The 26335-nt window shown below is 41.4% G+C and overlaps 1 protein-coding gene across 8 annotated transcripts in view; it reads left to right on the forward strand.

Annotated features, from left to right (window-relative positions):
* The window catches only part of PPARG (peroxisome proliferator activated receptor gamma), a 146045-nt gene that overhangs the window by 113088 nt on the left and 6622 nt on the right, over positions 1-26335 (forward strand). For 7 of the 8 annotated variants that reach the window (XM_034955815.3, XM_034955813.4, XM_008951714.5 and 4 more), the window contains 2 exons: positions 4489-4688; positions 15310-15760. In XM_034955815.3, the coding sequence (XP_034811706.1) occupies positions 4489-4688; positions 15310-15760 (651 nt within the window). The remainder of the gene's footprint in view (positions 1-4488; positions 4689-15309; positions 15761-26335) is intronic. The other variant, XM_024928396.4, reaches the window with a different exon arrangement.

A 26335-nucleotide genomic window follows, 5' to 3' on the forward strand; every position in this document is an offset into this window, starting at 1 on the left:
GTCTGGAACCCACAGCAGCCATAGTTACCAAGACCACAGCAATAAAAGCTGTGTTTGTTAAGCATTGCCATGTGCCTAGCACTGTGTTAAACACTCCCTGTGCCTCCTCTCATCACCTCACGTGAGGTAGATAGGTACAATTATGTGGGACTCAAAAGCAACGAAATAATAAAACTGGCTTTTTTCCCCCTTAAAAAAGGTATGCGTGCCTCAGCTGAAAGAAAGAAAAAAAAAAAGTAGGCAAATAAAAATCCTTGTTTTCTGTACAATTTCAGATTTGTGTATGTTTTATGCAAATTTAGTCTCACCAAATGGGATCGATTTTTCATTCCTTTTATGAACTTCTGGTGTATGAAAATGTTAAAATCACCTATATAATTGGTTGCACTGGTAGTTAAGTGGAACCTAATTTGTAGCATGGGCATTTAACAATACAGATAATTTAGTCATTAGAGTTAGCCTTTGGGGGGAACTTCAACTTACAAAAATACGTTTTAGTGAGATTATAGCAGAGGGATCTCACTTTAATATATCCTAATTCTAAAATGGTTTTTCGGGGTATTTTTTGGTTATATTTGTTAGGTGATAGAAAAGCAAGACTAGTAAATGTAGTAAGTGGCTATCTTTGGCTGTTTGTCCATTTAAATTAACTTTTTTGATTACCCATTAGGAAAAAATTGCTTTTCTAGGTGTGTAAAGTTTTGCATATGATTATAGCCTCTTACCTGTAAAAACTGAATCAGAGCTTAGAACCATGCCTGGCGCACAATAGTCATTCAATAATTATTCCTTGAATAAAGAGACAGTATTGTGTGGTCTGTGAAATAACGAAAGTTCAGGAGCAGCAGACAGTTGGTGATTCTAGTCACCTCTATTTTGTTATAGGATAACTGATTTTCTCTGAGTTTTACACCAGAATGCCTTCTTCTTTTAATACGCCTTCTTACTTAGTGCTTTTCTCATGATCATTTTCCCAAACTTCCTAATAGACATAGTGTCTCATTTTCTGTCTGTTTTTAAACCTGATATTTTGGAGTTTAATCCATTAAACATCTATTGTTAACCTACTATGTGTATTTTGTTACACCTAGGAACAAATATGAGAAAACATGTTACTCATATAATTTATATTCGAGTAGAATAACTGATATAAACCAACATCATAGTATAGTAACAGTTTAATACATGAGCTAATGTTTGCATACAACAGGAGCCCAGCATTTAGGAAGCTTTTTATAAACTGTCCCAAACCCCAGGTTTTTTATATACTCCTAATTGAGTGGATGGATGGCCCATCAAAATGTCCCGTGGAAGACATATAATGTCAGAAGTTACCGAGTGACTCTGATAGGCTCTGCCTCCCCTACCCTCCGCACTCCTCAGTTAGGAACTACTGGTGAACAAGAAATGAATGTAGTACAGCCATCCCTCCTTATTCCCTGGGATTGGCTCCAGGACCCACTCAGATACCAAAATTCCTAAATGTGCAAGTCTCTGATATAAAATGGCATAGTATTTGCATGTAACCTACACATACCCTCCTGTATACTTTAGATCATCTCTAGATGACTTATAATATCTAATACAGTATAAATACTGTATAAGTAGTTCCTATGGCCAGGTGTCATGGCTCATGCCTGTAATCCCATCTCTTTGGGAGGTGGAGGCAGGAGGATCCCATGAGCCCAGGAGTTCGAGACCAGCCTGGGCAACATGGTGAAACCCTGTCTCTACAAAAAAATTAAAAATTAGCCAGGCGTGGTGGCACACACCTGTAGTCCTAGCTACTCAGGAGGCTGAGGTGGGAGAATCGATTGAGTCCAGGAGGTCGAGGCTGCAGTGAGCCATGATTGTGCCACTGCACTCCAGCCTGGGTGACAGAACAAGACCCTGTCTCAAAAAAAAAAAAAAAAAAAAAAAAGTTGTTATACTGTTTTTTTTATTTGTCTTATTTTTTATCATTGTTTTATTTATTTAATTTAGAGACAGAGTCTTGCTGTCACCCAGGCTAAAGTGTAGTGGCTCTATCACGACTCACTGCAGCCTCAAATTCCTGGGCTCAAGGGATCCTCCCACCTCAGCCTCCTGAGTAGCTGGGATTAGAGGCACACACCACCACGCCCAGCTATTTATTTTTATTTTTATTTTTGTACAGACAGGGTCTCTCTATGTTGCCCAGGCTGCTCTCAAATTCCTGGCCTCAGGCAATCCTTTCACTTTGGCCTCCCAAAGTTCTGGGATTACAGGTGTGAGCCACCACACCCAGCCCATATTATTTTTTATTGGTTCTTTTTTCCAAATATTTTCAATCCACAGTTGGTTGAATCTGAGATGTGGAACCTGCGAGTATGGAGGGCCAACTGCATAAGGAATTCTATCTGAACAAAGTGGTCAGGAGGTCACAGAGGATTTTGAAGGAATATGCTATCTGGGGTTTTCTTTCCATTGTATTTCAAAATACAGTAGGCAAGGACTTAATATGTGCCAGAAATTGTACTAAGTGCTGAGGATACAATAATGAACAAGATTCCTGCCTTTGTGGAGATTATATGGCAAGGGAGGAAAGAAAACATAGATTAATTCCTGTGATCAGTGCTGTGAGATAAGGTCATATCCTGAGGGACCCAGACAAGCCTAGCGCCAGGGGCTGGGGTCGCCAGTAGATAAAAATATGAACAACCATACCCCATCCCCGTGGAACAACACAGAAAGAAAATGGGGAAGAGTGAGTAGGGAACAGGATTTTTGACCAAAACCTCCTAGTTTAAAGGTTTCTATATGAAGAGGCCATGTACCAAGGATATATTCACTAAAAGTATGTAAATATAGGCTAATTCAATTTAAAGGAATCCCAACTGAGAGGTAAGATTTTCTTCCCCTCTAACTCCCAAGTCTGGTCTCTAAGGAGGCCCCTACAAAACAATAGTTGTATTAGTCAGCGATAAAATTTATTTAGGGTCAATGGAAATGAATTTATGAATTTGAGACTCAAGGGTACATGTCAGTTTCTTCTTGGGAAAATCCAAGGTAATATTCAGAGTACTCAGATGGGAAAGTTGTCGTGTGCTGTCATGTCTCATGGTAGAAATGCTACCCTTAGCATAATAACATATAAAATAACTATCTCTGGCTGGGCGCAGTGGCTCATGCCTGTAACCCCAACACTTTGGGAGGCTGAGGTGGGTGAATCACTTGAGGTCAGGAGTTTGAGACCCACCTGGACAACGTGGTAAAACCTGTCTCTACTAAAAATACAAAACTGAGCCAGGCATGGTGGCCCACCCCTTGTAATCCCAGCTACTCAGGAGGCTGAGGCAGGAGAATCGCTTGAACCCAGGAGGTGGAGGTTGCAGTGAGCTGGGATTGTGCCACTGCACTCCAGCCTGGGCGACAGAGCAAGACTCCATCTCAAAATATAAAATAAAATAAAATAAAAATCTCTGTGTTCTGGGATTTAGCAGAGACAGAGTCTTGCTAGAGACATAAACAAATATGACAGTCTCTGCGCTCGAGGAGCATATAGTCTAGTGAAGCCGATCACCATAAAAACGCATGGCTGTGATACCACATTGTGAGTGTAAGAACAGAGCTATGTATGCATGGGGAACAGTGGACATGATGGCCAGGTACCCTTATTATGGGAAACATAGAACCCAAAGTGTGCTCCCAAAGGAACATGATTCAAAATAATATTTTGCTGAACATATTGGTAAGAAGGAAAGAAAACATATCTGAGTTGAAAAGTTATAGTTTATTTTTTCCCCAAACTAGTCCCCACTAACCCCTCTTACATTTTCCTTGTTGCTTTTCTTTCTTTCATTATCTTCTTTCACACTTCCTCACCCTACAGGCAGCCAGTTTGTCTTTCTGACAAACATCATTAAGTGGTAACTCTGGAGAGTCGGGAGATAACTATGGCTTCTCTCCGCTACATGTAAAAGTGCTCTCTGGACTAGTAAAATGTGATAAAGCACCATCCATATTTCTTTTTAACAGAGACAAACAGATCTTATAAACTCCCTGAGAACAAAGCCTATGTCTGTACAACTTTGAATTCTGCACAGTTTCGTATTTTAATTCGTGAAACGTGTTGATCCTTCTAGTGCCTAACCTTAGGTCAAGTGCTGGGGATACAAAGAAGGTGACCTTTGAATTGGGTCTTGAGGGATGAGTAGGAGTTGGTTCTCAATTATTTCACGTTTAAGTCGACATACGTCCCTCCCTTTGCTAAACTCGAATTCTTTCACTTTCTCAGCAGGATTATGCATTAACTTTTAAAAATGAAAGTTAACAGTTTAATTTTTACTGATGGTCTGTGCTACTTTTGTGAAATAAAAACATGAGCAAAGTGGTAGACAGAAACCAGGACTCAAGAGCAGTGGAGGAGGAGGGCTTCTACTGTGTGGGAACGAGGGCTGGGAGAGCACAGTGTGTGTTCAGAGCAGTAGTAATCCAATGATTCATCCTGTCATTCCTCTTCCTCTATAGCCATCAGGTTTGGGCGGATGCCACAGGCCGAGAAGGAGAAGCTGTTGGCGGAGATCTCCAGTGATATCGACCAGCTGAATCCAGAGTCCGCTGACCTCCGGGCCCTGGCAAAACATTTGTATGACTCATACATAAAGTCCTTCCCGCTGACCAAAGCAAAGGCGAGGGCGATCTTGACAGGAAAGACAACAGACAAATCAGTTAGTTCTCTTCTGCTGTCTTCATTGGGGGAGGCGGGAAGTTGTTTTGGGTTTTTGTTTCTTTGAGTAAATGGTTTACTGCGCTACAAATGCACACACAGAATATTGTTCAACTGTTGGCTGTTAACATATTGCAGGCTGAGTCTGAAACGCAGGAAGTGTTTTCAGATAGCATAAGTCAACATTATTTTGAAAAGGGAGAAAAGTCCATAAAGTTTTTGAGAACAGTGTAAGAATGTATTGGTCATCCTAACTTTAATGAATGAACTTAAGCCCCCTCAGCCTATCACCCTCTTTTAGGATCCATCTCCTTTCTCGGCATCAAAATAACTGGCCACAGCAATATTCATTCAAGCAGCCTTGCTTTCCTCTGGGAAGAACCCGACCTAGGTTTAGAAAAGGTATTGAATCCCACTATTTCACCTTTCAGGAGAACTACCAGAGTTACCTCTTTTTTTTTTTTTTTTTTTTTTTTTTTGAGATGTCGTCTCACTTTGTCGCCCAGGCTAGAGTGCAGTCAGTGGCACAATCTCGGCTCACCGCAACCTCCGCCTCCCAGGTTAAAGCGATTATCATGCCTCAGCATCCCGAGTAGCTGGGATTACAGGCGTGCACGACCATGCCCGGCTAATTTTTGTATTTTTAGTAGAGACGGGGTTTCACCTTGTTGATCAGGCTGGTCTAGAGTTACCTCTTATGAAGTTCAACATGAGGCATAAAAGTAGATTCTAGATATTATGTTACCTTTCTTTCCTTGTAGCATTCTTGATTATTCCGGGGCAACTAGAAGCTCTATCCTTTTATTACATATGTGAATTTTATCTTCTGCAAGGCTCTGAGCTGCCCGGACTACTTCAGTGGACTCTCCAACATCTGTTCACTCATTGAGCAGCACTGTTTAGAAAACCCAGAATGGGTTGTAATTGTTACTGAGTTAGGTTTTCCAAGCAGCAGAGCTCTTCTCTGACTGGAAACTGAGAAAACAACATGGAATTATAGAATAAAATTGTACCTGAATTCTAGTCCCAATTCTGCCATCAGCTTGGATGACCTGGATCATGTCTCTGTACCTCAGTTTTTTGTTGTTGTTGTTGTTGTTGTTGTTGTTGTTTTGAGACAGAGTCTTGCTCTGTTGCCAGGCTGGAATGCAGTGGCGTGATCTCAGCTCACTGCAACCTCCACCTCCCTGGTTAAAGCAATTCTCCTGCGTCAGCCTCCCGAGTAGCTGGGACTGCAGGCGCATGCCACCATGCCCAGCTAATTTTTTTGTATTTTTAGTAGAGATGGGTTTTCACCATGTTGGCCAGGATGGTCTTGATCTCCTGACCTCGTGATCTGCCTGCCTCTGCCTCCCAAAGTGCTGGGATTACAGGCATGAGCCACCGCGCCCGGCTTTGTAGCTCAGTTTTTAATGACAGGGTTTGGCTTTGATTCTGATGTCTGCACAACGCTCCCAGGGCTGTAAGAACTGCAGAACACACTGAGAAGACACCGTCCCAGCCATGGAAAGCCCTTCTATGCAGTCATTTATTTTCACATGAACACCTCCCAGAGAGCTATGCAATGACTTGATAGATATGTGTAACTTTTCCCCTATTCAGATATATTGTTAGGAAAATCTCATTAACCTTTCATGTATTTTGATGACTGTCTCAAGATGGTAGTTCTTCTGTTTAGCTAAGCTATTTAGTAAGAGTAGAATCAGTTAATAGAAAAAGGAAATTTATGGCATAAAGCCATACAGTAATAAGGACAATGAGTTTTCTGATTTGAAAATAGGTCTTTGATACCTCAACAATAATATACCTGGATTCAATTCTTTACAGTATAAAAAAAACCTTGCACATTTATTAGGTTCGAGCCACATGCACCTGACTACTGCTATTATTATCCTCTTTATTTTAGAGATGAGGAAAATAAAGTCCAGAGAGGTTAAACATTTTGCCCTAAGACCCCACAGCAAGTGTGTAGAAGACCTGGGACTATAATGCAGGTTTTCTGGCCTCTAGTTCAGAGCATTCGTAGCATGCTAGCCCCTCAGTAGCATAGTACTTTAGGAAGCTAGTCTTTCCCACTTGCTGGTAGTAAGCCAGGGAGACATAATACACTAAGAAAGCTTCGCTCTGAGAAAACTTTCCATGATTGTTTTTTCTCAGTTTTTAGAACAGTAGGAATTCTTCACCTCATCTGCTATCCCAACATATTCACAATTGGAAAATTTTTGTGCTGTTTCGGTTCTTTTCAAATTACAAAAGTCCTTGACTAGGACTGCTGGCTTTTACATGCACAGGACTGCACAACACTGGTGTTCATAAAGCTCATTCGTTCAATGATAAAATTGGCCATAGCAAATCAAAAATAAATGAAGACCTCTGCGTAGCTGATTGGACTACAGAAAATAAACCATTCATATCCAGGAAGAAAAAATTAAAAGGATTGCTGAAAAGGAAAGAGCCCTAAAGCAAACTATCTACAGTTTTGGTTAGTTTTCTTTTCTTTTCTTTTCTTTTCTTTTTTTTTTTTTTTTTTTTGAGGTGGGGTCTTGCTTTGTTGCCCAGGTGGGATTTTCTTCTTATATTGGTCAGGCTGGCCTTGAACTCGGGGCTCAAGCAGTCCTCCCACCTCAGCCTCCCAAAGAGCTGGTATTACAGGTGTGAGCCACCAGCCATGGTTAGTTTTCATCAACTGCTTTCTCACCTTCTTTTCATCCTCTGATTCATACCTGCAATCCTTATTAGAAATCCTGTCAACTTAATAGTACCAGAAAGTCAGGCAAAAGACTGATAAAAAAAAGCCTCGGTGGTCAAGAACTTAAAATTACACTACTGGTGTGCAACGTGCTCTTATCTGTGTTACTGGAGGACACCCTCAAGATACCTCACTCCAGTTGACTCCTTGGCTCTAAATCTTTGAGTTAAAAAATAAGGAGGTTCTTTATGGAATAAACAGGTATTAAGCTATTTAAAGGAGAGGGCTGCGAAATGCTTGATTATGGGCTTTTCAAGTTCAGAGGCCAAGCGTTTGTCATTTTCTTCCAGTAACTAGGACTGTGTCTTGCCCCTAATAGTTACTCAGACTATATTTGCTTAATTGAATTAAACACGGTTGCCTATGCCCTTTGAAATTCTGGACTTTCAACAGAGGGCCTCTAGCCCAATATTTGCTTACCAAACTGGACATCATTGATGATCTGGATTCAGGCAGGGTCTGGAAAAAGAGAGACTGGGCCAAATTAAAATAATCCATTCACTGATGACACAAAACTAAACTACAGTTGTTTGGCACCCTCTCTTCTCCTTATCTTGCAAAATCAAATTAAGCACTAGTGGAAAGAAACAGTTCAGAGAGGAATATGGGAAAGAAAAAAAAAACCAAAATGTGATTTCCAACGAGACTAGAGATTTGTTTTTTATCTACATGGTCATGTTACTCATTTGATAGCATCTATCTCAGGGGTATTATGTTATCTCTTGGCCAGGACTCATGAAAGTTAAGATTTGCATTGATAGGAAAAGTTTTGCAGAAATGTGGACTCTTGAGAGGGTGGGAGGTATATAAAAGTGGCTATGGCTGTGCAGCAGAGCAATTTGCATTTCTTATACACCCTGCTTGAGACTGATGTCATTAGTGTTGGTTAGGCCAAGGCTGGGGGAGGCTACTCAGAATAGTGGGTGACCAATTACCCAGAACCTTTGGAAAAGGAAATGACTTGATTGAAGAGGCCATTCTTTAAATGTATCTTATGCTCAATTTCACCATTGCCTATTGTAGAATGCCCGCTGCCCGCTCAGCATTTGCCTCTAGGCAGACCAGGACTCCTTCCCCTCCCCAACTAATCTTCCTTCTCCTGTATCTTATTCCCTAGGGCCACTTGCACCTTTCAAAACGGATAAATTAAATTCCCCTGCTCCCCTTCTACCAACTTTAACATCATATCCTTGGTGTATGATGCCCTACTTTTCATTGTTTTGCCTAAATAAGAGTATGCTTGGGAATTTTAGGCTTAGGGCTGGGAAAAGATGGGATATGGAATCGTCAGCTATAGATTGCCGGACAAGAAATTTTAGGAGCGGTAGACCTTTCAACCGCCCTCAATAGGATGGAACTGACTGTCCCCACAACCTATTTCCCTTTCAGTGGCTTGCTCCAGCCAAGGCCCCTTATTTAAGAGATCTTTGTGCGCTCTGAAAACCATGCATATGCCAGAACTAGGTGCTCTGTTTCATGAAGGCAGTTTGATAACTGAATGGACTTTGGAAGTGCCCAGTGTTTGACTATTACCCTGGTGCGATGATCACACTGGGCGTATCATTGTCACATGATCCCCTGTTTGTTGATGAAAATAAACAGTGGTTTTCAAAAACCATTTTCAGTGCCATGGTTTGTCATAAAACAATAAATAGAAAAGCGCTTGATGTACCTGCCAACTTTTCACCCCTATCTAAGAGATGGCGAAGCTCCGGCTGCACTCTGTCTGCAAATAAGGAATAAAACTTTTTATTTGTGCTATATTGGACTTTGGGTTCCAAAGCATCACATTGTTTATGGTAGGTACATGTGGAGTCACTGTATTTATAATCATAAGAGCAAACTGGTGCCATTGGAAAAAATGGTCTTTCTAAATAGTGTGTGAAATATGAAACTAGTGAAGAATAAAATCAATATGGAAATGTAAACTTCTATGAAAACATTTCCTTACCCATTTAAGTTTGTGCATTCTGAAATTTACAATGGCCATCAAACCCAGTGACTCAAAGCTATTGGAAAGATATCTGTCCTTTTAAATCCTACACTTACAGCTAAACAACATATGGGTTCTTTTCCCTTTATCTCCGGAAAAGCCCGACTGAGCTGGAATTTGCTCCCCAAAGGAAAGACATCAGGCAGAATCCTCAGAGAAAGGGGCTTAGGGACCCCAGTAGAAATAAAATCAGGATAGTAGTGCCAATTCATTTCTGGGGCTGCTGGAGAAGTTAGGCTTCTGGGATCATTCATCCATGTATCAATATTAATAAAATAAATTCTTCTATTGCCAGGACTGTCAGGAATAGCTAAAGATGTAAAAGATCTAAACCAGTGTGTTCTTTCAGAGAATAAGTTAAAAATAATATTTTATAGAGTTAAAAAGAAAAGCACTTGGATTTTTTTTCCAATGGCTGGACTCAGTTGGCCAATACCCTTGTTTGCCTGCTGAGTAACTCTTTGGCTGGCAATTGATTTTTTTAAGAGCTGTGGTTATGTGCTAGTTCATTAGCGTGTGAATAATTCTTCATATTAAGTTTTCATTTGTTTGTCTTAAATCTCTAAACCCTGCAGGAAAGCAGAATATCTTTGACAGCTTTCAGACTTCACTTCTATCACACACAGCACTCCACCAGCACCTCTAGGAAACAGTGGTTCAAAAGGCCCTGCCCCAAGACCCCAGCATGTTAAGAGCGTTAGTTTAAAATCTCCAGTTCATCCTAGAACAATCATTTTAAAAGGAAAAAAAGAAGTGGGGAAGTCCTATAGAAAGCAATGGAAAGGGAAAAGTTCTCAACCCAGAATCGGGGCTTAGGTTCTAGTTCCCGGTTTACTATAAATGGCACTTTGACTTTGGAATGTCTCTGGCTTCCGTTTATTCGTTAGTCAGAGAATGATGGGACAGATTACTTCTGAAGACCCCTTATGTCCTATAAATCTCATAGTTCTCAACAAGAGGGAAACGGGAACAACAGGGGCAGAAACCAACGAGAGGCTGAGGAAACCAAACCAATGAGTTTTGGATTGTAACTAACCGAGGAGAACCATGTGTGTCAAAGGTGATGAAAGTCAGATGTGTAAAAAGCAAGAAGGAAACAAAATGAAGAACATGAGCCCTAAGAATTCAGTGTCTTTCCCTGGTAAAACTAAGAACATCAGGAAAGCCACACTCGATGAGGCACACATTTTTCCAAGCCAGTTTTCACTCTGACAGGGTTACCTCAAGTGATTGTTTGAGAGAGGGTAGAGGGGTTGACTACACTCATTCAATCTGCCAAATTAGAAAAGTCACCCAGAATACCCTGTGCTTTTTGAGTGATTTTCATGTTTATCTCCCGTAGCTTGCTATTTTGTTATTCAAAAGGAGTGTAAACTTAGGGCATTCATGTATAATACCTTTCATAACTCATGTTAAAATGCTGATGTTATTGGATTTCTCAGGAACACTACTGTTCTATTTCTCCATTCAAAAAGTAAAAAAAATTAATTACTCTATTTTCATCATTAATCCCATTTCCCCCATTGTCTTTGTATTCTACATAGGAAGCATGCCATAGATCTATAATTGAATTTACTCATCTATATAAAACAGTACTTTTAATCCCATCCTGAAAATCAAAATATATTTTTGAAAATCAAAATATGTCAAAATTGAAAATCAAAATGTGTCAAAATATTGAAAATTGAAATATATCAAAATTAATTATATTTGATGTATCCCTCAAAAAAATTGATTTCTCCTTACAGAAATCATTTTGCTTTCCTGGAAAAACACTGGGTTCAAGTGCAGCTTTCTTCATTCCGTTCTGGTCTGTCCAGTATATGAAAAGCACAAGCACACAATGACCAGTGACAGATTCACCATGAAGCTAATGAAGCTTCATGGGGCCCTTCCCTTGTGCAGAAGTCCTTCCAGTGCTTGGGGAAGGGCCGAAGCAATTTTATTCTCATAATTTGTAATATTTTCCTTAGAGAGACCCCACTACTGTGTATATTTTATGCCCCACAAAACCTGAATTCACCCCATCATGTCCCATTTGTAATTAAGCTTTCTTTCCTGTTAAAGAGGGACACTTACCCAGCCCTTTGATGTAGGGTCTGAAGATAAATACACTGTTAGCCCCCAACTAGAAGTGTAAAATCATTAAGATAAAATTTGAGAATGATACGGCTCCTATAATGGCAATCTTTGGATGATACTGTCCAAGCTGATGGAAAGTGTAAGGATTCCACTTTGCTTTGTAAAAAATACAAAAACACAGCCATGGAAGTGCAGTACATTTTGTATGGAACATTGTACCACATTGTACCAAATGTCATGTTAAATTAATGATTCAAGATAAAATGCAGACCAAATTTGACCAGGGTTTTAAGAGGTTCTCTCTCCATAAAGCAGGCTGGCCACGATCTTCTCACTAGGTTTGAGGGTAAGGAGGTCCCCTGTGAAATATGAAAATGAACTCTCTGCTATCTAAGAATTGGTGAATTGGTTGCAAAGAAAGGCAGACCGGGCCCACCCAGGGATCACTCTTGCAGTTTGACAGATCTACCTGGAGGCTGAAAGAGTCTATGCAGCCTTTGGAAATGCAGTGAAAACAGTATAATCAGATATGACTAGGGAAAAAAAAAAACCACTGGTGTTCATTTGCATGTCAACACCCAGAATTCTCTGCTAGTTCACCTCTTCTTCAGAATGCAGAAAGGATTGAAAAAGCTGGAATGGGGCCGGGCGTGGTGACTCATGCCTGTAATCCCATCACTTTGTGAGGCAGAGGTGGGTGGATCACCTGAGGCCAGGAGTTCAAGACCAGCCTGGCCAACATGGTGAAACCCCGTCTATACTAAAAAATAAAAAAATAAAAAAAAAATTGCCGGGTGTGGTGATGGGTGCCTGTAATCCCAGCTACTCTGGAGGCTGAGGAGAATCGCTTGAACCCAGGAGGTGGAGGTTGCAGTGAGCCTAGATTGCGCCATTGCACTCCAGCCTGGGCAACAGGAGCAAAACTCCATCTCAAAAAAAAAAAAAAAAAAAAAAACTGAAATGGTTTGGCATGATGGTGGGGTGCTGATTCCTCTCTCTGTCCTTGAGTATTTACTGCCAGGAAATCCTGACCAACATCAATTGCCAAGGGGTTAAAGTCACATTGTTGTTAAATTGGGAGAGAAAATTAGCAGGATTTTGTGCCCTATGTTCAACTATTACAGAGTTTCGAAAACAGGAACCTGGAGCTTTATATGAGGGGACAGGGGAAGTAAAGGGGAAGAGTGACAAGGGTGATTTATCAGGGCATAGTTCCAGATAAATCAGTTACATGGAGGTGAAAGAATTTCATGCATATGTTCTGTGCCAAGAAGCCAAATGGTTGAGCAGAAGCTCTGAAAGTTGAAGTGGGCAGTTCTGGGTACAGTCTTTCCACATGTGAAAAGGTGATGATTTTATATTCATGTTATTTGTACTCCTGCATGTGCAGTTGGTCTTTTCAGGTGTCCAGATCATCATTTTCTCATGACATTAAAGAAAGCCAATAAAGGCTAGTTGTGGTGGCTCACACCTGTAATCCTAGCATGCACTTAGGGAGGCCAAAGCAGGACGATCACTTGAGCCCAGGAGTTCAAGACCAGCCCAGGCAACATAGCAAGACCTCATCTCAAAAAATGAAATAATTTTTTTTTAGAAAAAGAAAGTAAATATTTCATTAATATAAATTATAATACACTATAAAATGCCTGGAGGACAAGAAACACGTTTTCTCTAGGTTCTGTGAAAGCATCATTATCCATTCACACTTTTCTCATAATTAGAACCTGACGTTCTGGAAAAATACAGTAAATTTTCATTGATGTTACTTGCTCTGCCCCCCTTGTATTCCTCCCATTTATAATATTAATCCTGAAAAGAAAAAAAGAAAAAGGAAAGAAACCACCCAAGCAAAATGTTTAAGAAATACGGTAAGGACAGTTTGGTCCCAATTTCCTTAAAAAATTAGAGCCACCAAGTAAACCTGTTTGGGGGTCCTCACATCTGTCCTCTTTTGGAGTTTGCTAAGTAGTACAGTTGAAGTGAATTTTTTGGTAACAAAAGTAAAAACTTCCAGAATAACTCCAGTAAAGGGTGTTGATGTGACGTACAAGTTTGGAAATATATTTAACATCTGAGACTCCTCAATGTTGGTGTTATTTCCTCCAATTTAGAACAAACTTAATCTTTTGATGAAAATCGTAGAGTTCCATAGATATGAATAGAATCTCCAACCAGTGCATCTTGAAGCCGGCTGCCATGGCCACTCATGCACCTTCTCTCCTTTCAGGAGAGAATTGTCAGCATCTCTGCTCAAAACAGTCTTTACTTTTAGTCCATCAGAGACTTCATGTTTGTCGTGCATGCACACTCACACCTCTCCACACATATGCCCACTCCCCACACACATCCTGCTTCTGAGAAATGCAACTAGAATTTCCTCTGGAGAAGCGATGGAAACCCCTGATTGAGAAATTTAAGGCCTAGGAAAGGTAAATGACTTTTCTTAAGTCACATGGCTCACCACAGAACCAAAGCTGGAACACACATACCCTCAGCTCTTCTTCCAGTGCTTTCGGGTATACAAGTATTTGAACAGGATTCAAGGTTTAACTCCTTATGTGTCATTCAGTGTATCCAGTGTAAGTAAAATGTTACCCCTTAGTCAGAACAGCCTTGAGAATTTCTCAATGCCTGCAAACCTTGGTTAGTTCTATACAAGGGAAGTAAAAGAGAGAGAATGTCATGACCAAACGACTTAACTTTTGAAGGCAGCCTATTGCAAACTTGAATAATTGGGGCATGTATTTTATTGATTGTTTGACCTATAAGGACAGATATTTTAAAATATAAATTCAAAACTGTTTTTTTGCAGCATTCACCTGTAGGCCTTCTATATCTTCTCTTTGTGAAATGGATGGCTTCCAGAGCATTAAAAAAAGAAATAGACATTTTCTTGGTTCAAGAGCTGTAATCTGCCTTCAGAGTGATTTTTCATAGTTAAGCATATTTTATGTGCACATAGTTTCATTTGCGTTCTGAGAGGATTTCATCTAAACAGTTATTACCTGTGAAGGAGAACAAAGGAAAAGGAAAAAAAATTTTTTTAAACCTGTAAAGTTACTTTATGTTCAAGTGGGTATTTTCAACGCTGAGTTGCTGAAGTGGTTTTTTATTGAAAGAAGGTTAAAAGTGTATTTCATTGAAAGCCAAGATAAACAGTAGATTTTGTATCATTTTAAAAATCAACAATCGGCCGGGTGTGGTGGCTCATGCCTGTAATCCCAGCCCTTTGGGAGGCCAAGGCAGGCAGATCACTTGAGGCCAGGAGTTCAAGACCAGCCTGGCCAACATGGTGAAACCCCGTCTCTACTAAAAATACAAAAATCAGCTGGGTGTGGCAGTGCATGCCAGTAATCCCAGCTACCCAGGAGGCTGAGGCATGAGAATTGCTTGAACCTGGGAGGTGGAGGTTGCAGTGAGCCCTGATTGTGCCACTGTAATTCAGTCTGGGCGCAGAGTGAGACTCTGTCTCAAAAACAAACAAACAAATAATATAAAAATCAACAATGAAGACTCCACAAACAAAAGAAATCAGGATTCTTAGCCAGTCATAGGTAAAGTGTTACAGTGTAAATTGAAGGGAAAGAAGACCAAAATTGGTGAAATATGTTTGGTCCCAGAAGATAATTAAGATGAATAGAAGAACTTGAGAGTATTTTCTCATTATTAAGCATCTTCAGCTTTAAAGATTTTAGTTAGCAAAGCAAGTTTACATAAACAGTTTTCTGAACCTGGGATGGCATTCACTGTGAGTTAGAAATCTCCAAGTCATCCACGTTTTCCCTGTTTTATTTGCAGCCATTCGTTATCTATGACATGAATTCCTTAATGATGGGAGAAGATAAAATCAAGTTCAAACACATCACCCCCCTGCAGGAGCAGAGCAAAGAGGTGGCCATCCGCATCTTTCAGGGCTGCCAGTTTCGCTCCGTGGAGGCTGTGCAGGAGATCACAGAGTATGCCAAAAGCATTCCTGGTTTTGTAAATCTTGACTTGAACGACCAAGTAACTCTCCTCAAATATGGGGTCCACGAGATCATTTACACAATGCTGGCCTCCTTGATGAATAAAGATGGGGTTCTCATATCCGAGGGCCAAGGCTTCATGACAAGGGAGTTTCTAAAGAGCCTGCGAAAGCCTTTTGGTGACTTTATGGAGCCCAAGTTTGAGTTTGCTGTGAAGTTCAATGCACTGGAATTAGATGACAGCGACTTGGCAATATTTATTGCTGTCATTATTCTCAGTGGAGGTAAGATTTGTCTTTTGATCTTCTATGAAAGAGGGTGGGATGATGGTGGGATGGCCAAAAGAATTTTGGATTTCCTTAGTGTTAGTCTGCGTCGTCACTTTAAGTGCCAGTGGCATAATGCCATGAATCATCACTACACGTGCAAAACACTATACCAAGAAAGAGTATCATAGGTTTGCGGTGTGAAGGTTATAAGTAACCCAGGATCTTCTCTTTCATCCCTCAACAATATATTTTTTCCAGTCAAATGCCCTCTTCTCCTTTTTCTTTTTCCTTTCTTTTCTTTGTCTCTTTCTTTTTCTTCCAGAAAGGAAGATTAGAGGCCAATCTAATCTTTGGTTCCTGTAAGTAATGGCATGTATAACTTTGCTTAAGACAATGCTCACTTGATGTAGAGAAGGGACCACTAAGTATTTCTGGTCAAATCATGCTCCTGCCCCACCATCAGTAAGATACTACTTTGAATTGCTTTTGTGGTATCAGGAATTAAGGAATACCTACTGACCTCCACCCACTCTCTTGTGTGGATTCCTCTGATGGCTTCCCTTAAAGTACCTTTGTGAGGTAGTTGGTTGTGATTAAGAATGCAATGTGAACCGAACACACAACATAGAAATAAATTTACTTATTTAGCAATTTGTTGTATTTTTGGCCCTGCAAGTACATGATCTGACTAACCAATTCCAAAAGCCAGATATTCTTCTGAGTGTGACTTTTTTCTTTTTTTTTTTCCTTTTTTTTTTTTTTTTTTTTTTTTGTGAGACAGGGCCTCACTCTGTCACCCAGACTGGAGTGCAGTTGCACAGTCATAGCTCACTGCAGCTTCTAACTGCAGTTAGTAAGCTATGATCATGCTACTTCATAAAAGTAATACGTGGCCATTTTACAGTTGGGCTCAAGTGATTCTCCCACCTCAGCCTCCCAAGTAGACAGGACAACAGCTGCACACCAACATGCCCTGCTAATTTTAAAAATTTTTTTGTAGAGATGAGGTCTCATTATGTTGCCCAGGCTGATCTCAGATTCCTGACCTCAAGCAATCTTCTCGCCTTGGTCTCCCAAAGCGCTGGGATTATAGGCATAAGCCACCACGCACAATCTAAACATTACTTTCATTAGCCTCTCATGAGTAGAAGAAAGTTTTACTTTCATCTCTCTGTATAAAAATTGTTTTTAAGTGGCAAGTTTTCCTATTGAAGTGGACTTTAGGTGAGCTTTTTGTGTGTACTCTACAGTGTATCCTCTGTGAAAAACCCGTTGGGGGATAGTGGTAAACTATATAACTGCACAATGTATTATAAAGAGCACGATCCCTTTGTCATCTTTTGTTGTCCAGTTGAAAGGAGAATGTTTCTGAAATCAGGTGCATAGTGCAGTAGTCATAAGAATAGCAAACATTTATTTAGTACTTGCTGTGTGCCAGGCAGTGTTCTAAGCACTTCATGCATATTTATTCAATCCTCACAACAATTCAGGGAAGTAAGGACCATTTTACAAATGAGGAAACCAAAGCACTGAGAGTTTTTCTCATTTGCCCGAGGTCACGTGGCTAGCAAAAGATGGAGACAGGATTGTGAGCCAGGCATGCTGGCTCAGACTCTACACTCTCTACCATCACATCATGTGGAATACCGGCCTTTAAATGCCTAGGGTGCAAATAGATCACAGTATGGCATAGTTTACCTTTGGAGCTGTTAAGTCCAGGGTCAAGTCATGATTCACTTTAAAATAACTACTTGATATTATGGGTTTTTGTTGTTGTTGTTGTTGTTTGTTTTTTGTTTTTTTGTTTTTGAGGCGAAGTCTCACTCTTGTTGCCCAGGCTGGAGTGCAATGGCACAATCTCGGCTCACTGCAATCTCCACCTCCCGGGTTCAAGGGATTCTCCTGTCTCAGCCTCCCGAGTAGCTGGGATTACAGGCACATGCCACCACACTCGGCTAATTTTTGTATTTTTAGTAGAGACGGGGTTTCATCATATTGGTCAGGCTGGTCTCGAACTCCTGACCTCAGGTGATCCGCCTGCCTCGGCCTCCCAAAGTGCTGGGATTATAAGCATGAGCCACCATGCCCGGCCGACGTTATGTTTAATAGAACAAAAATATACTACCTGGCATGGTTTAATATCTTGACCAAATTTACTTCCTAAATTAATCCCTGGCTGTCTGGTATCTTTGATTAATTCAGCAAAAAAGGATGAGATTCCAGTATATAAGAGGTTTGCCAGAAGAAAAATATTAAATTTTGAAAAACCAGATTAGAAAAACAGTTGATATTATTTATCTAGTATTTTATTTTACTTCATTTTATTTTATTTTATTTTTTGAGATGGAGTCTCGTTCTGTCTTGCAGTGGTGCGATCTCGGCTCACTACAACCGGGTTTTCCGCCTCCCGGATTCAAGTGACTCTCCTGCCTCAGCCTCCCTAGTAGCTGGGATTACAGGAATGTACCACTACACCCAGCTAATTTTTGCGTTTTTACTAGAGACAGGGTTTCACCATGTTGGCCAGTCTGGTCTCAAACTCCTGACCTCATGATCCACCTGCCTCAGCCTCACAAAGTGCTGGGATTACAGGCATGAGCCACTGCACCCAGACTATTTATCTACTATTTTAAGGCACATTTTATTTTTAATAAAATTTGAAAATATATTAATATTTAATTTATTTCAAATATTTTTCCTAAGCATACTATATATCCCATGTCTATTCTTTTCACTTAGTCAATTTCCCATGTCATTACTCTTTGTTAATAGTTTTTGTTAACTTTTTAAATAAAAGTATTACATGGTCATTTTATAATTGAGAGTACAGAAAGGTATAAGTGAAAAGTAAAGGGCTTTGCCCTCAGGATAAAATAGAATTAACAAAGTCCTATTTTTCCTATCAAGAAGTTTACATGCACACTCATGTAGATAGATATATACATACACATATGTGTACGTTCATAGCAGTTTGTATTCCTACCCACATATACGAAGGGAAGCATTTGAAATGAGCCATTCAAAGGTACTTAGTTTCTACTAGGCAAGGTCTAGACAAGAGACAGTCATGAGAATTCTGGGCTTTATGAAGTGAGATCTGAATCTCAGGCATCTATCGAGGATGAGATCCACCTCCCCGATTGTGCTTCTTTAGAGTAAGACAAAATTTCTCAATTAGTTTTTCCTCCTATTCCAGATTTTCCATTCAGCTAAGCAGGAGGCTTTCATCCACTAAACAAATTTCTGATCCTACCCAGTCTTAACAAGAGTGATTGTTTTCTCCTCTGCAATTTATTCGAAAGTCTATCAGTTACTTTGGTGGTTTCAGAAAGAAGTGCTTTTGTTGGGGATCCAGTTGGCCTCATTCTGAGCTGGCTGTGGATTCACAGAAGAACTTCACTTCAGCAAAGGCACTTAGGGCCCCAGACTAAAAGAAAGATGAGCAAGATGTGCGTCATCTAAGAGTGGGCGGGGGTAAGGAATTGGGGATTAATGGGGGTGTCCCTAGAGGACCCAAAGAGGAGATTTTTAGATGAAAGTAACTGATTTGACCCAACTCAGTATTTGCTGGGGAAACTGGAGTTGCTACCTAAGATTGCTGCCATTGAACTTCAGCCTTAAAAACTGCTGATACCATTTGATTGGTACTTAGATTTGCCTGGGCTTAGCGTCTCTGCTGTTCACTCAGCTCTCAAACCAAGCTGCTGAGAAAGATGACCTAGTTCTTCTCGAGTCTTTCTCCTCTCTCTCTTTCTCCCCTGAGCTTGGGGGCAAGAATTAGACTAAATGAAAGGAACAGCAACCTATTCTAGAACCAAAGTTCAGGACTTGGTACCTTTTTAAGGGCATTTCATGTTCATTCTCTCATTCCATCCTGACAGCGCTCCTGGGCTTTTAATTCTCATTTCACAGAAAGAAAAGTGAGGGTCGTAAACTTAAGCGATTTGTCTGAGATCTGACAAACTAGTGCCACCGTGGAACTAACACTGAAACCTGGGTGTCCTAACTGTCCCCTCTGGCCCTGGCCAGTGGATTGTGGTCAGCACACTCACTCTTGTGTTGGTGGCTGCAACCTGTTCTCTATTCACTATATCCCTAAGGTAGGCCCATACCTAGAAGCCAGGAACAGCGCTTCCTTGGTCATCATGGTAAACAATAACTTCCCTTGCACTCCCTAGTCTTACTGACAGGCTGGGCAGTGTCAAGAGTAATAAAACTGCCTCCAGCAAAGCCATGTTTGCAACTGGCGCCGCAGCATCATGCCAGCCACCCTAGCAAACTCCCAAAACCTACCCAGCAGCCAAAGCCAAGCGTAAAGCTCAGTGAAGCTGACAAGCCCCAGGACACTCTGGTGGATGTTTTGCCCCCTTGGGTGTTTGCTGTTTTGTGAAGAAAAAGTGTAGGAGAGTTCCAGCTGGAACTCTGCAGCAGGCAAAAGCTCTTTTTGTTAATTCAAAACAGTTTGGAATCCATTTCAGTTCTTCCTAAACCTCCAAGATACGGGGGAGGAAATTCACTGGATTTTACAATATATTTTTCAAGGCAAATTGCCATCGCTGTCCTAATGACAGAGAAGCTGCCGATATCACTACAACGGCTGCAGATGGCAAGTCATCCAGCCTCCTCCTGTGCCCTCCTGAGTCTGGCTTGGTGACGCAAACCACCTCAAGGGCAGCTCCTTCTTTTTCCAGCAGTCCCAGCACTGTTCCTTCTCTGTGAAGCCACTTTGGATGGCTATTCTTGGCATGATCATAGACTTTTCTGCTGTTGAGTGGGCAAGGAGAATAGGGTAGAAGCAGGGGAATTGTTCTCATTGCTATGCATTTATAGATCAAAGAAGAGCAGATATTTTATGTTAATTGGATAACACCTAGTTCTATCAGGTCAGTAACCTGGGGTCCCTGGGGCTCCCCCATGGGTCATACCAGATAGATAGATTTTTTTAAAATTTGTTGGAATTAAAGTAGAATCAAAGCCTAGTGCTAGCCCAGAATAAGTTATTCAATAAATGCTTGTTGAGTGAATAATCATCCGAAATGATTATAATACTGCCTACCATTCATTGAAAGCTTCAGTATGTGGGAGAATCTGTCCTGGGCACTTTATATACACCCATAATCTGTTTGGATTTCTTGGTAGGAAGACTACATGGCTGCATACATGGTCTTTCATTACCTCCATTTTATAGATGGAGAAAATGGAAATTTAAAGAGGTTAAGCAGTTTGCCGAAGGTCACAGAGCTACTAATCGGTGAGGTCAAGGTTCAGACCCAGGTCTCTCAGACTTTAAAACTGGTGCACTTAACCATTAGACCCTACTTTTTGCGTATTGAGATGTGGAAGCATCTCAATTAATTGCTTCAGTCTTGGAGTTCTTTGGCGGTTATCAAAAACTGCCTATTTCCATATTGCCTCCAGATATTGTAATTAAGAATTTCCAAGGCCAGGCACAGTGGCTTATATCTGTAATCCCAACATTTTGGGAAACCAAAGTTGGAAGATCCCTTGAGCCCAGAAGTTTGAGACCAGCCTGGGCAACATAGGGAGGCTTCGTCTCTACAAAAAATACAAAAATTAGCCAGGTGTGGTGGCGCATGCATGTGTAGTCCAAGCTACTCTGGAGGCTGAGGCAGGAGGATTGCTTAAGCCCAGGAATTTGAGGCTCCAGTGAGCTGTGATTGTGCCACTGCACTCCAGCCTGGGCAACAGAGTGAGATCCTATCTCAAAAAAAAAAAAAAAGAAAAGAAAAAAGAATCTCCAGATTATAGTTCAGATATTACTTATTAATATCCAAAGCCCTCCTTAAGACACCATTTTAATCTGTCTAATAAAATTAACACCCTAGGTTTTGAAAATTGCTTGAGGAAGGAGTAGGGCCTGGTGATAGGGCTGAAGACTGGTGTTCTGGTTCTTTAATTTGTTCAGCCAGCAGGTACCTGGAAATAATGATACTGTTTGCAGAACTCCCCACAAAAATGGACAGTCAACTTTAAATAACTAAGTAAACACATCTCTGCTTAATCAGATACCATCTTATACTAGGTTCTAATATAGATAAGTGGTTGCAGAAAAATTTATGAGAGGAATGTTAAATTGTCGAAATACCATCCAGTCCCTTCATTTCTTCCTGCCCTTCAGAAACAAACAGAATAACCCTGATGCAGCTGTCACGGCAGAACACTCATTCCAGTTCACAGAACACCAGTGTTCAATCAGCACTGAGTTTGAGGAGCACCAGGTTTGGGAGTATTCATCTCTCTTCCCTGTCCCATAGCTGCCCTTCAAACTCTTGAGACTGTTCCCAGCTCTAAAATGGAAAGGGTCGTCTTCTCTCTGGAACAAAAGACAGGATGTACTTGCTTGAATAGGCCAGTGCTTTCCTGGAGGAAACTCCGGCTTATGGAGCCTATGCTTCTGCACAGCCCAGTGCCTTCCACCCCCTCTTCATCTGCTAGCATCTACATTACTAGTTAACTGGAGAGGAGACCAAACCCAAAATATTACAAAACATAGATATTAAAAATACTGTGAACAACAATCAGCCCACTTTCTCCCACCTCTCCTGTACCAGCTAAATATTTACCTCCCTCATCCGTAGAGGGTTTTTGGACAAGACAGACTGGTGCCTACATGGTGAAAGTTGTTTTTCTCTCTTTTCTTGTAATATTGCAAATAAACAAGGATATCTGCTTTCTCTTGAGCAGGACAACAGCCAAAGAGTATTATTGCATAGTTCCTGTCCCCTATCTGGGCTACGATTGTGTCTGAGAGTAATAGCACTTATTTATTAACTGGAAGAAATTTTACAGGCACCTATGTTGTTTCTGCATAGCTTGTGAGGCTCCTCTCTTAGGCCACTCCTCTCACCATGCCCCCACAGCTAGTTGGTAAAATGACTTTGAATAATGACTCGCTTTGAGTTATCTAGAAATGTCCCATTAGTTCACTATTTTCATAACCCCATAGACTTGGTTTGACAAGGGTGAGGTTTATTTATGAGTTCTCAACTGGCACCCAATTTTTAAAAACCACAGAGCTGGGGGCGGGGATAGAATGATGGGGAGGAGATGAAACATCCTAGAATCATCTGATATACTTTAAACATATACATATACAGGCTTTTGTTGTTTGTAAAATATAGAAGCATCTTTATCTGTGACTGGTTGAGAAATAAAATCCCTTCCCCAGCCCAGGCATGGTAGGCTGGGATCATCCCAGTGAGCGAGCAAGCAATTGGATTTGCCCTCAGAGACTGACTATGGGGTCGAATGCTGAGTCATTCCTGTCCCCACACCAGCAGTCCTGGAAGAGGCTCAGTCGATCAGTCAGTGGGCTGCTTTCTGGAGCACTTTATCATTTTGGGCTCTCACAATGTGTGTTTAAACTCTGAGTGACCCCAGGCAGCCTTCCAGACTGGCACAGTTCACCAAGACGTTCAGACAGATCATCTGCAAGTGAGGAAGAATGAAAACCCAGCACTGGTTCAAATCACTCCTAACAGAGGTAGTGAAGGCATCACTCAGTCCTGGAGAAATCTTCGGAGGGCTCACCAGCATCACAAGTAGGTAGACCAGAAGAGGCAGCCTGGCCCAATGCAAAGCCCTGGAATCAGAGGGACAGGAGTTCCAAATCCCCTCTGTCTCTCTTCCTAGATGTGTGCTTGCGGCAATTATTTACCTCTCTGAGCCTTAATTTCCTTATCAGGACCCTGAGCAAACCAAATAACATGATGTGAAGCCTCTGGCACAATGCCTGGGACATGTTCAGCACACAATAAATGCTAATTTTCCCTTTTGCCCTATATGATATGATTTGAAGCAGCGCCACTCAATCCTGCCAGTCACATTGCTGGAAATGCCACCAACAGTCATTCTTAAGATCGCTTATTACAATATAAATACCCCTAGGAGATATCAGCTAATCGCTTTATCAACTATCGCTTTAAGGGGATTAGGTGTGGATTGAGAACAAAACCCAGAAGGAAGGAGATCCTGGAGGAAGGGGAGGGCCTCGAAGTGGGGAGGATTCGGACGTCCTGCGGCCCCCGAAGGAGACGGGGAATGGCAGGTCTGCTGGATTCCCAGCCTTCAGGAATTCCCATGAACTTCTTGGGGACTTCATGTGTTTAGACCAGATTTAGAGAGCGTGCATGTGTTCTGAGATCACAGGTTTTTCTGAGAGACATTGGGAAGGAGGACAGCGGGGGAGTGGAGTGGAGAGAAGTCATACCTGGCAGCTTTTAACTTCACTTACTGCCCTTCATGTGCTGTTGCCATTTCCAGAAGTTGAGGGAGTAAGGAAGGGTAGGAGTTCTTAGTCTTCCCTTATCTCTTCCTTTCCCTCCCCTTATCCTGCCCAGAGCATCGCAGGGTAGAGCCACCAGACGGATTCAGGGCATGGAGATGGCAGGTTAGTGGGAGACTTGGAAGGGATCGTTCTTCCTATTTCAGCACCACCCTTCTTCCTCTACCTCCCACCCCGCATTTCCAGCCCCAGTCAGATTCCTTCTTGGACAGAGAAGGAGCAGAAATGTACGTACATCACTAGGCTTAAGGGGGGACTGCAGACGGCTCCCCTGGTCCTGACAAAAAGGTGGGGAGCAAACCGCATGGCTAGACGTAAATTGAGTGACCTGGAATGACTAGAATGACAGGGGGCCTCTAACCCCAGGGTGCACAGAGGTAGGGACACAAGGGCTTTCCGGGGTCGGACAGAAATCTCAGGTTCCATTTTCACTCTGAGAGACCCAGAAATGACAGAGCCCATGCTCAGTTTCCACTGGTGGTGCTGTTGAGTGGAGGGGCTTTGAACATGGCACACAGGAAAGGGTTGCCCACCCTGTCACCAGATGGGCTTGCGCTGTTTTGTGGTTTGGGAGTTGCATATTGGAGGTGGGAGTGGAGTGTTGAGATGAGGCAAGTTGAGATGTAATCGCTATTTAATGGGCAGATCAAAGAAAACATTGGCTGGTTTGATTTTTATTATGGTTATCCCGCTCCACCATCCTGGCCCAGTCATATATATTATTGTTATCAGGCATAGATAGGGGAAGCAATTAAATGTGAAACTGTTATTTAAACCGGCAAGTGTCAGAATGTTAACCCACTTCAGAGCGAAGGCTCTACCAGCAACATGTGTGTTCAGTGCAGAATGTGCTGGTTACAGATAATCTTTATCTGTTTGTCAAAGCATTTGCAAGATCTCTATTTTATGTCATCCCCTTTCCCTGAAAGCAGCAGTAAACGACATTGCTCCTCAAATCATCCATGGCTCAGACCTCTGATTAATTTAAGCTGGCCCTGCTAGCGTTCTTATAAATCCCCAGCAAGATGCAGGCCCAGGAGTGGAAAGGGGAAAACATCCGGAAAGCAGCGGGGGGCAGGGAGGGGGAAGGCTGAAGGGAAAAGAAAAAGGCTGAAGGGAGCAATAATTGAGGAAGAAAGAATAGGAAAAATATAGAAAGGACCCAAGAAAATCAGAGAAATGAGAGGAAAAGAAAGGTAAGAAGAAAATGAGGCAAGTTTACAGAGCAGTAATGAAAATAGTAATAGCTAATTTACTGTACAACAGACACTGTGCTAAGCACTTTCCGTATGTCCCTCAGTCCTCTAACCAACACTATGAGTTAAATTACCGGTACAGCTCCAATTGTTAAAGTGAGGAAACTGAAGTATAGAAAGGTTAAGGAACTTGCCCAAGGTTACCTAGCTTGCAAAGTTGTAATTCCAACTGCTTCTCACTCAGCTGGTAGTGTGCACCCTTGGCCACACATTAGAATCACCCAAGAGCTATTAAAAATCCTGAAGGTCATACCCCAGGCAAGTGAATCAGAATCTCTAGGGATGGGTCCCAGGCATTCGTTTGCTTTTTTAGGCTCCCCAGATAATTTTAATATGTAGCCAAAATTGATAATCCCTGCACTAGACCAAGCTCCGATTCAAATTTAAATATTAAGAGGACACATGTATAACTTTGCTGAATTATTTTTTCCTATCGGTAGGATGGTGGGAAGGAATTGCTATAGGCCACACCATGATACTTTGCTGAATTCCGTTTAGGCCCACTGTGATTCTGATGGTTGGATCAGAAAAGTACCCTCAAATTCCCAGCATCATTTCTTCAAGGAAGTAGTGAATTGGGGCACCATGGGTTTTTTGTTTTGTTATTGTTCTTAAACCACCTTGCCTATGTGCACTCAACTACAGGAATGAGAACTTGCCTGAAACCCCAAACATGTCTGCATCAGGCATTATTTTTCTTGAGCTCCTGAATTTCTGCTCTAACCAAGAACAACTCAAAAACCTTCAATTTCATAACTGTTGATATGCCACCCACTCCTACTTACACTCCTGACCCCAACCCCATGGAAACTGCCTTTATTCGAACAAACACAAGAATTATATGTTCTAAAGTTCCTCTACCTATTTCATTCTCACCATACGCTTATGAAAGAAATGTCATTGTCTTGAAAACTAAGCCTAAACCCAGAAAGATTAGATGATTTGTCCACAGGCACACAGAAACTAAGTGGAAGAGAAACAGGACTCAAGTCTTCAGTTTCCCAATCCACTGCCTCCTAGAACATGCCT

This window comes from Pan paniscus, chromosome 2 (genome assembly GCF_029289425.2).
Source record: "Pan paniscus chromosome 2, NHGRI_mPanPan1-v2.0_pri, whole genome shotgun sequence".
NCBI lineage: Eukaryota > Metazoa > Chordata > Mammalia > Primates > Hominidae > Pan > Pan paniscus.